The 10,933-nt window shown below is 37.8% G+C and overlaps 1 protein-coding gene across 5 annotated transcripts in view; it reads right to left on the bottom strand.

The window, feature by feature from the left end:
• Nucleotides 1–545: 545 nt before the first annotated feature.
• The window catches only part of ECI2 (enoyl-CoA delta isomerase 2), a 28,808-nt gene continuing 18,420 nt past the window's right edge, over nucleotides 546–10,933 (bottom strand). For all 5 annotated transcript variants that reach the window (XM_030445873.1, XM_030445868.1, XM_030445870.1 and 2 more), the window contains 7 exons: nucleotides 9,620–9,811; nucleotides 8,874–8,943; nucleotides 7,018–7,120; nucleotides 5,305–5,425; nucleotides 3,963–4,052; nucleotides 1,906–2,049; nucleotides 546–1,089 (listed from right to left, as the gene is read on the bottom strand). In XM_030445873.1, the coding sequence (XP_030301733.1) occupies nucleotides 934–1,089; nucleotides 1,906–2,049; nucleotides 3,963–4,052; nucleotides 5,305–5,425; nucleotides 7,018–7,120; nucleotides 8,874–8,943; nucleotides 9,620–9,811 (876 nt within the window). In that variant the 3' untranslated portion in view covers nucleotides 546–933. The remainder of the gene's footprint in view (nucleotides 1,090–1,905; nucleotides 2,050–3,962; nucleotides 4,053–5,304; nucleotides 5,426–7,017; nucleotides 7,121–8,873; nucleotides 8,944–9,619; nucleotides 9,812–10,933) is intronic.

Here is a 10,933-nt window from a genome sequence, read left to right as displayed (position 1 = left end):
GCAGTGGGGCCAGGACCAGAGTGCCACCTTTTTGATTTCTCACCACCAACACTTATGAGATCAGACTAGGGCACTGGAATTAAAGATTTTTTAATTTTTTTATAATAAATTCCTTGGTATCAAGAGGCTTTTCATGATGAGTAACTGCTACCCCTTCACAATTTCCTTTCCTTGGCATGAGTTAAATGCCTACATCCATCAGCCCGACCCTGTCCCTCTGCAGTGCCTACCCACTGGACAGTGGGTAGTGCCTACCCAAGACATCCATGACCAGTGGAGAAATTCTCTTAATTTAACTCAAACATGGTTACTGTAAAAGGTTATACTAACTTTAATTGGATTTTCCACTGAAAAAGGGCAATATGAAACAATTCATGGAAAAATATATTTAGGATTAGAACCATAAAGCTCACAACAAATATATTTGAGAATTTTCAAGTTAGTCAAGTGAATACCTTTTCTAAGATGATCTTAATACCCTTCCAGACAATACTTTCCCATCTCAATAAGGATGTTTAACAGAAGGAGTAGTAATCAGCCCAATAATAATTAAATACTTTTATTTACTTTTTCATTAATACAATATTTCCTCCCCCCCACAGATGAATAAAAATAAGACTCATGAGACATTTATTGAAGAGCTATCAAAATATGATACTGGATCTGTTGCTTCTTCTGGAAGACAATCTACTTTAGTACTGTTCAGAAACATTGCTGCTGCCTACAAAATAATGACTCTTTTTCCACCAACCTAAATATCCATAATGGATCCAAGGCACTTAATGTTGTATTAATTCCTGAACCAGTTTTAATCCAGTACTCAGAAGATATATATACCAAATGGTATAAGAATTATTATTTGAAGATAAAGCTCATTAATTATTAAGGTAGATTAAGCTATTGACAAAAATTGAATTATTCTGCTGGTGAAAATTAGAGTTTTGATTTTTTCTGAAAGAAGCTGACAATGGCATTTATACATTCATCAGATAACCACCTCTCCTGAAGGACTTCACACTCTTTACTGTTGATTGCATGGAGCTTCTCCTTTTCCACACTTCGTAACAGCTGCTTTGACACTGCCAAGGACTGGAGAAGAAGGAGAGTAATGTTAGGAAGCTCTGTTTTCTGTATCTTCATAGAATGCTTCAGAAAATAGGGCAAAAAAAAAATGCACTGGAATTCCAGAGCTGTATTAACATTGGACTTTTTAGCTTTCAAGTCAAACTTTTCATTGAAAGTAATTATTGCATTTAATTACCAAGACTGCTAATAAGGTGGAAGAGGTCCATGCAAAGCAAAGCAGCAGTCCCGCAGGTGCTCATCAGTAGATCAGCATAAAAAGTGAAACCTGTTCAGCTCTCCACAGAGCAAAATGCAAGCTATGTTATCAGCAGTTGGCACAAGGGTCTCCTCTTGTCCAATGTAACATCACACACAATGTAACAACATGACTAAAGAAGTTTTGCAAGCCTCAACTAGTGAGCAGAATGACTAAATTCAGCAAAAAAACTAAATCCACCCAGCATCATCTTGAGTGACCACAGTGCACATAGTAAATTATTGCAGAATCAGTGGAAAGATTCTTGAACCTAAGCTACTGCCAAAACAAAAATTTAAGAGAAGGCATCCAAAGGATGCACACAGAGACTGCAAGAGGATTAATTAGTTTTTAATGCTTTCCAGCCATTAAATGTGTAGTGCACCTTTAGATTCAGCCAGGGTAGAGGTATCTATTTCCCAGAAGCAGGGGGACAGATTTACGCTTAAAGGAAATATACTGAGCCTTGTTACTCTAAATATGGATGAAGGGAACCCAAGTAAAACCAAGTAAAAGGACAGGCTTGGGAGGAAGATTAGGAATGCTACAGGCTTACAAAGAGGAGAAAAAATTAAAACACTGACATTTTTTGGGAGGCTTGCATAAGCTTCTAATCTTGCCCAAACTTCCTTCTGAAAAGATCTGTCGGGGAAGACTTCAGTCACAAGGCCCACCTCACAGGCTTCTGCTGCAGTCAGCTTTTTGTTGAAAAGCAACATCTCACTTGCCTGTGTAAAGAACAGTAGAAAGTGTAATTCAACCAGATAGAAGACGTGAGTAATCTGACAGGAAAGGTGCAAGCTTCCAAGTTATATTTGTTTTACTTGCTTGCTCATTGCCATCCAAAAAAGAATACAACATTAGAGTAGATGAATTTGAAAGTGACCTCCAGATGCTGCCTAGTTCAAAGCCCTTGCTGAAGCAGAATAGGTTGGTGCATGCTGCCAGGACTGCATCTGGTCCAGTTTTGAGTAATTCCAAGGATGAAGACTTCAAGTATCTCTGCACAACCTGTTCCTGTGTTTCACCACCCTTATTATAAAATTATAGTCTTACATTCAGATCTGAATCAGTCTGTTTCCTTTGCCTTTTTCCATGGGGTATTTGGATAATATTTGGATATTATATACTATTTATGCATATATATATATACACACACACAATATTACACATTGGTAAGATTCCCCCAAACCTCCTCTACTGCAGGAAAAATGAGCTCTCAGCCTCATCTCATTTTTGTGGCTCTTTGCTGGGCTTACTCCAGTAAGTCCATGTCTCCCTTACAGCTGGAGCCAAGGCCCAAACACAGCACCCCAGTCGTGGTCAGTGTTGAGCAGATGGTAAGAATCACCTCCCTCAGCCTGCTGGCAGCACTCTATGTAATGCAGCCTAGGATACCACTGGCCTGCTTGGCTGCAAGAGCATACTGTCCTTATGGGCAACTCACAAGTCCTTCTCTGAAAAGTAAGGCCCCAGCAGACAACAGTGTGTGAGACTATTTCTTCCCAGGTACCAGCCTTTGCCTTTTCCTTAGCTGCAGTTTATGAGATTCTCCAGCCTTAGACAGGTCCCTTTAAATAGGAATGCATCTGGTGTATTAACTGTTCCTCTCAGTTTTGTATCATGTGCTGAAGGACAGACACTCAGCTGCATCAAGTGGACCACAACTAAGAACTCAAAGAAGTTTTAGATCCAGTATCAACCCCTGGGCTACACCACTAGTGACTGGCCTCAAAACCCTATGTATCTTTTTGAACAGAGTTCCAAAGTTGTCACCTAAAATTACCTCATCATGAATCTGTCTGTTGACTTCCTGTACTGACTCCACAATTTCTAGAACATGGACTGGTAGGTTATATCTCACTGAAGAGACTAACTTCAGTAACTAGGTACTTATGAAGCACTTGCTCTGCTCTACAGATTTAAACACTGTTCAGCAAAAACACACTATAGTAACATAGGTAATATCATAAGTATTTGACAATACTCACTTTTTTTCTGTTTGACACCAAAAGAAGCAGTAAGGGAGTTATGCTGTTCTAATTTTAATTACTAGTATTTTATACTAGTATTTAATTACTAGTATTTAATATCCTCATTTGTCGTGTAGAGAGAGTATGAAAAGAAGACCAGTATATATTAGAACAAAATAGATATAGAAGTGGATTGCTACACATTCATATTTGGAAGAATAGTTGAATACAAGTCTCCCACAGAGTTGGCAGAAACCACTGCAACACTTGGTCCCTTGATCAATACAATCAGCCTACCAAGACAATTCTTAAGAGTGCTCTTTTGGTGTTTTTTTTGTTGTTGTTGTTTTTACCTTTCTTTATATCATTCCCTCCCCATTGCTGAAAGAAATATACAACTTTTCACCTTACAGAAACTACCTCAAGAAGGTCGAGGAAGACATGAGAAAGAAAAATCTTTTATAAGTATCACAGTATGGCTTTAGAAGTGGTCACTGATCTCTTATGGTGACTGTGCTGACAACACCATTACATTTCTTGATCTTCGTTTCAAAAAGATGTGAACAGGAATTTTCTTTGAAGATGCTGCTCTGACTCTGCTTGCCCCTACAGTTGAAGGATAACACACAAAGGTCAGATGATTCCACATACAGTGCAGACATTCTTACCTTGGCTAAGCCCATGATTTTTGGAAACAGGTAAGAGGAACATCCTTCTGGGCTCTGTCCAAGTTGACTAAATGGGCTCTGAAACGTGGCCTGGGAAAAAAAAACAAACAACCACAATAGAACAAAAAACAAAGCAAACCTCACAACAGAGCATGGTACGAAAGTACTAGGATTTAGTTTTCATTTTAAAGCTCCTACTCTAACCAGAGTTTACCAGAAATACATTTGAACTGTTCCATAATAGGCTCTAAATATCATCCAGTAACATTGTTTTGTCCCCTCAATGCATCCAAAAGCTGACTTTGTATAACTCAATTCCTTCATCATAAGAAACCCATTGATGACATGACCTTATTTAAAAACAGCACTTTGAGAAACTAATTTGCATGTGGAAAGTCTTTACAGTAAAGGATGTTCATCTGCTCTAAAGGTTATTAAATACAAATCCCAAACACCTTAAGCAGTAAAGAGCATTTTTCTTTCTAAAGGCACATTTATATTTATTCCAGGTCCTGAAAACTTTAAGTCACTGAATCTTCTTTCCTGAGACTTTATACAAATTTAATAGAACTTGTCCTGAAATATGCCATGGAGTCATACACAACAATATCCTAATTGCAAATTAGAACTGAACTGCAGAATTTTATATATTGACAACTCCCACCAGCTTTAAGCAAGGAAGACAAAATGTTTGCCTTCATTTCCATTTAAAAATATGAACTGATGCAGAAAGAGTGCACTAGTTGCCAATCCAGATTTCACGGAAATCACCTCTCACTTGCAGATGGACAGAGAGTTTGGGTTCTCTGTTTAATAGCCTTATACAAATGAAAAACAGAGAAAGTAAAAAGTAAGCCATCTGTAATGGGATTCTGTGCTTTGCCTTACTACAGATTTTGATTATGTATTTGGCGAGTTATCTTAAAAGGAATTCTAAGCTAAATAAGCCAAAGCTTTTCCAAAGCTGCCTTGGAACAAAGATAAAATACCACTTTACTGCACTTCTGTTCCATAACCTTTTTGCTCCCCCTCCCACACCTGAAAGGGGCCTTACAACCACCACCTCACATCAGCTACTCTTTACTGTACATACTGACACAGTAAAGTGTTTCTAAACTGGAGCCAGTAACTTGATAACCACATCTACAACAGGGAAATTCCATCAGTTATCCTCTGGCTAGTGCACCCCTGTGCTGATAACTAACATAGGTGTTACTTGATATAAAATAAAAAGCCTTTACGTTTCCGTGTTCTTTTCTGTAAGATTACCCTAAACCAAAGAATATTTTCTTCAGAAAGAGGCTTAAAGACTGCCTTATGATCAGCTACATAATATACTTACCCTGTCGGAAGCATAGACAATGTCACACAATGCAAGGACTGTGACACAGACTCCAATAGCAGGGCCATTTACCACTGCAATCAGTGGTTTAGGAAAATCAATAAACTGTCCCACAAACTCTCTAGAGAGGAGAAAAAACAGGACGTAAGAGACAGATCCTAGTCCTTTTCATCAAATATTAGTAACTTTCAAAATGCATTATTAGATATTGTGTAATAAAAACCATGAAGCAAATTCTACATGGCATGTTTTTGACCCTTTCCCAAATGAATTCTGACAAAGAAAATAAGAACCGTTTGAAATGCCTTAACTTTCATACAAGCTAAGAATCAAAACAGGTACAAGTCAGCAGAGGTTTCCTTACTTCTGCAATTCAGTTTTCAAAGTGCTGTCCCTCCTCTGCTACAGTTACCAAATACAGCTCACTAACAAGAACAGTCTCCTGCCCTGTCTATCCAGCTGCCTTTACATCCATCTCAATTCCACCCATGGGACATTCATTCCCTTCACACATTCTGTTCCACAGAGAATCCCCAGCAGGCACCAAAACTGTGATGCTACCACAACACAGAATTCCCTAGTGCTGTTCTGGACGGGCTGGAGAATTAATATTTTGTTTCATTTGGCAGCTACTTCTCCATTTAAGAAGTGCAAAACACGTTCTCAAAATACACTACGGTTAAAAAATGAAGTGTCTGGAGAACCCCACTTATCAGTTGCAATGAAGCACTATGCTTGTGTAACACCAACACTAACAAAGACCATTAAGCACCCATGAGACTATGTATTGTGTTGAGAACCCTATGTAAAACTGCAGGCTGGAATGCTTGCCAGATACCACTGAATAACATCTTCACAGCAGATTTAGACTGTGTCATTATCACTTTTTAGGGGCAACTGAAATCCACAGACAGCTTGCCTGAGTAAAAGCAGCAAAACTGAGTACTTTACTTGCGATTTGTCTTTACAACAGAACTAAAAAACATGGTTTGATTTTCTGTGTATTTTAGATTTTCCACCAATTTCAAGTGCTTGAGGAAGCAATCCATCTTACAAGCATCTCTCAGATGTAATCACATAGAGAAATAAAAGAAGACAAAATCTGCTTAAACAGGGAAGAAACAAGCACGCTTTCTGTCCCAAAACCCACACTTTAGCTGCTGTGCCAGATGATGTCCCTCATCTCCTTGGCCTTAGAAAATAAAATAGTGTAACAGGTAGATTCAGACACAAAGATGGAAGAAAGATCTCAGAATCTTTGGCCAATTTTCAACAAGTTCATTACACCCAGTCTCTATTCAAAGGAGTCTGACAGCAAAGATATTTTGGCATGTGCCACAAGCATAGACAATTGTTGGATATAAAAAATGCCCGTGAATTCTTCACTGCAACTTACAGTCTACCCAGTCAAATTCACGTTTCTGTCATTGTATCTTGACATACTCTGGGGACTAAAAAAATAAAACTGAGTCTTTAACATCACTAATATTATAAATCTTTTTAAGAACAATCTAACTTCCTCATTTATTTCATACACTTCATACTACTTCTTCCACATAATCTTTGTGTATATGTACATGGTGAGCTCTAAGACACAGTCATCTACATGGATGTATTGAAGCATAACTGGGTCCTTGTGTCTTCTAACAATGCCTGCAAATTATATTTACCCATTACAGATACTTATGCATATATGAAAGTAAAATGTTCTACTTGAGTAACACTGCTCCATCTTTAGCCATCTTCTCCATGTCACTGGGTTGGACTTTAGTAAAATTATTCAAATCATTTCCACTACTATAGTAGTCTCCATTTCCTGTAGAGAACATAAGAATAAAAGCACCAATGGTTTCTGAGTAAGATAAACTTCCATTTTTCACATTTACAAAAGAATTTAATTCTAAGTGTCTAACATTACTAAGTAATTACAAGGATTGCCTGGAAATAAGCACACTACCTTAAAGGATACCTATGGTTTAAAAAGAAGTTTTGACTGAAAATTCACTGAAAAACTATAGGTAAAAAGTCAAATGATTTTAAATTGGAAAGATGTAAAGGAGTAAAAATTAGGGTTTTTTTCTGCAACAGTGTCACATGGAAAAATATTTTACTTCTTTCCCTGCATACCTACTCAGGATTATTTTTTTCTGTCATTCACAATCGTTCACATAGTAAAAAGTGAGAAAATTTTTTTTTTTTTTGGTTTACAGGAAAATGGAAGCATTAGTTTATGTATCTCTCTTCATTCATCTTCAAACTGAAGGAATCAAAAGTAGACAGAATAACCTATTTAATCTGTGGTAGAAGTTTCATGGGTTTTATGACCAACTAAAGAAAAAGGACACCATTTTAAGCATAAGACTGACAGCACTGCATTGAAATCACTGCACTGGAAGATTCTACAAGAAGCATTAGATAACCTGTTAATGAATCAGTAAGTCAGACTGAAAAAAGCAAGGATTTGTCTACATGATTTGCATTATTTGTCTACATAATCCTTTATTGCATGAGGACATCCACAGGATGAGACATTACAGTGGTCAGCACATCCCGTACTTTATGCTGCAGTGCTCTTAACTACTTAAATGTAACAGCAAGGTTTGCACAGAGGTGTTTGCTATTTACATGTGTTAGACACTCCAGTTGTGTGAACTATCTTCATTTTGTAAGGGTTGTTGTGCCTAGTCATGACTACTGAAAGGAAACTCAGCATCTTTGGTGTTGGTAAGGAAGACTATAGATAAAAAAATATATATGCAAATACCTTATAAGTAAGCAAATGGGCTTAAGCCCATATTCAACTTGAGTTCACACTACTTGGTTGCCAGCCAAAGCTAATTTCCTAACACCACACCTGTCTGCAACAAGGATGGGACAGACAGATAAGCTCCTGTCCTCAGCCATTCTGTCCCTTCTGTCTGCCCTTGCTACTGTGCCACTCAGTCAGCATCAGAGATGGACCAAAAGGTCCCCTGGAGAATCCAAATGACACAGCCCAAGAGCAGCAAGAGCTCACAGGCAGCATGAGTTTGGGCTGCACTTTCACAATGTCACTGCAATCACCCAGCTGCACACATCTGGTGAGTGGGATGTACATAGGTAGGCCAGGTTGCAGCTTGCCTGGTCAACCCTGTCCTATGGCAGCCACAGAAAAATAAAATCAACATAAAATACCATTTTTTCTGATGATCATATATAAATATGCAGTGCAAAATTTCTACTGGCCATTCCAGTGCAGGACTTGAAGGGCTTGTGTTTTGGGTATCACAGAGGCAGATTAAATTGACCAAGCCTATACCAATCGACTTGAAAAGCAGTGATGAAGATGCTGTGGAGCAGATACATAAACTACTCAAAAGTAATAAAGCCTTTATGAATATTCCATGTCTATTTTGACACCACCTTAAGAGAATTTTGCCAAAACACTTTGGCAAATCTTTGGTCTCTACTACAGGAAAGCATTTCTTCACAGTTCTATGTTAGTCCAAATACAAGCAGATAGTTCATGTCAGTACTGTACTTTGACATAATATAAAACACATCTAATAGAGACACATGAAGTGTGGTACCAGTAATAACTGCTATGGTCGAATCATCTTTTCCAGCTTCTCCAAGTGCTTGGATAATTTCTTTGTACATCTGCATAAGAGGAAAATCAACAAAGTACAAATGTGATGCTGCATAAGATTGTAAAAAGGAGATTCACAGTGACAACAAGGAACTTGAGACAGATGAACTACAGTCCCTTTCAGTCCACCATGCTTCAGTTATCTCTAGTAAACTTGTAGTAATGGTTGAGTGGGAGGTGTCTCTGCCCATAGCAGAGGGGTTGGAACTAGATGATCCTAAAGGTCCCCTCCAACCCTGAAAATTTTGTGATTCTTTTATCATTCAATGATCATTCATCATGAACTTATAGCAACCTTCCAGTATCTAAAGAGGGCCTACAAGAAAGCTGGGGTAGGGCTTTTTACTCAAGTGTGTAATGACAAGACAAGGGGAAATGGTTTCAAACTTGGAGAGTATTTAGGTTAGATATTAGAAAGAAATTCTAATTTCTTTGTGAAACACTGGAATAGGTTGCCCAAAGAAACTGTGGCTGCTCCCTCCCTGGAAGTGTTCAAGGCCAGGCTGGACGGGGCCTTAAGCAACGTGGTCTGGTGGGAGGTGTCCCTGCCCATTCAGGGGGGGTTGGAACTAGGCGATCTTTACGGTCCCTTCCAACCCTAGCTGCTCTAGGATTTAAAAATGTAATTAGCTTACCCAGGAAAGAAAAAAAAAAAAATCATTAATTCTCCCAAACTAATGTCTTTACCTTATGGTTGATGGCATTTTTCTTATCAGGTCGGTTAAACATGATCTTTGTCATCTTGTTTTTAGTGGTAACTAGGATTGTTTCATAGCGACCATCACTGATCTCTTCTGGAGAAACATCTTTCTTATGGCCAGCAGACTCTGCTGAGACCAGACTTGAAACAAGTTCAATATATTTCTGTCTAGCATTATCCTGTAAAGAAAAAAAAACAACACTAAATGATCAAATGTTGAAATCCAAATCAGTTTATTGTGCTATTCATAAAATGGGTATCTACAGGGGGAAAAAAGAAAGGGGACCATGCTTGAGGACAAAAGAAATCTCAATTAGTATTCTAATTAGGGTGAAAAGGGGAATATGCTGTTAACACTACAGCTCATGCTTAAAATCAGCTGGAAATCAGCAGCATTGTATGTGTAAAATAAAAGTGCATAGATGCCAGTATGATGACATTTATTTTGTTAGAGAAGTGACCTCATCCATGCCTAAATTACTAGAGACCTCTGTTGTCATCCCAGAATATACACATTTGTATGAATCCTTTGTTTCTGCTTTCCAGCTGGACATTTCTCCAACAAAATAAAAGTTTTTATTTTAGAACATATGTTGCTGAAAATAAAAGCACTGAAATAGGTCTGTGGCATGCTATAATTTCTAAAGACACTGGTTTTCATTTAGCACAAACATGACATGCAAAAGCCTGGAGAATCTAGCCTGGCAACTTAAAAGAACTGGAAGTTCTTGGTTGTTACAATCTGTTTTCTTGAAAGGATAATATACTAAGAACAATTCTATAATCCATAATCTCTAGCACAAGAAATTATCTATTTCCTCTTCTGCTATAATTTCAAGAGCAGATTTTTTTTCCTTAAGTGTTTTTTGGCTGTTCCTAAAAGCTGCAGTGCCATCTCAGACAGTCCAACCAAAACAAAACCAAAACACCCTCCCAAAACCCCAAAGGCAGGATTAGAATATATGTCCCTGACATCAAAATATGTTTCTTCTAAAAAAGCAAAATAAAAAGAAAAAATAAATCTGTATTAAAGTAATATCTTTGACCTCAAAAACTACTCCTTTCAGTCAAGAGCATAAGACACTAACTCTCTAAACAACAAAGTTATCAATATGGTCAATTCACAAATCTGTGCTGTAAAAACTGAGAAATCCAATCCCACTTTCTTAAAGGGAAGAGCAGAATACAACATAGTCTGAAAATCACTGTTTTTATTGCAAGCCACCATATACATAAACATCTCTTACACAGATACAAGCTGGCAGCAATACTGTAGAATGACAGAGAACTTACACAGTAAA

This window comes from Calypte anna, chromosome 2 (assembly GCF_003957555.1).
Source record: "Calypte anna isolate BGI_N300 chromosome 2, bCalAnn1_v1.p, whole genome shotgun sequence".
NCBI classification, from domain to species: Eukaryota; Metazoa; Chordata; class Aves; order Apodiformes; family Trochilidae; genus Calypte; species Calypte anna.
Note: the sequence above shows the minus strand (reverse complement) of the source record. Positions and strands in the feature narration are given on the sequence as shown.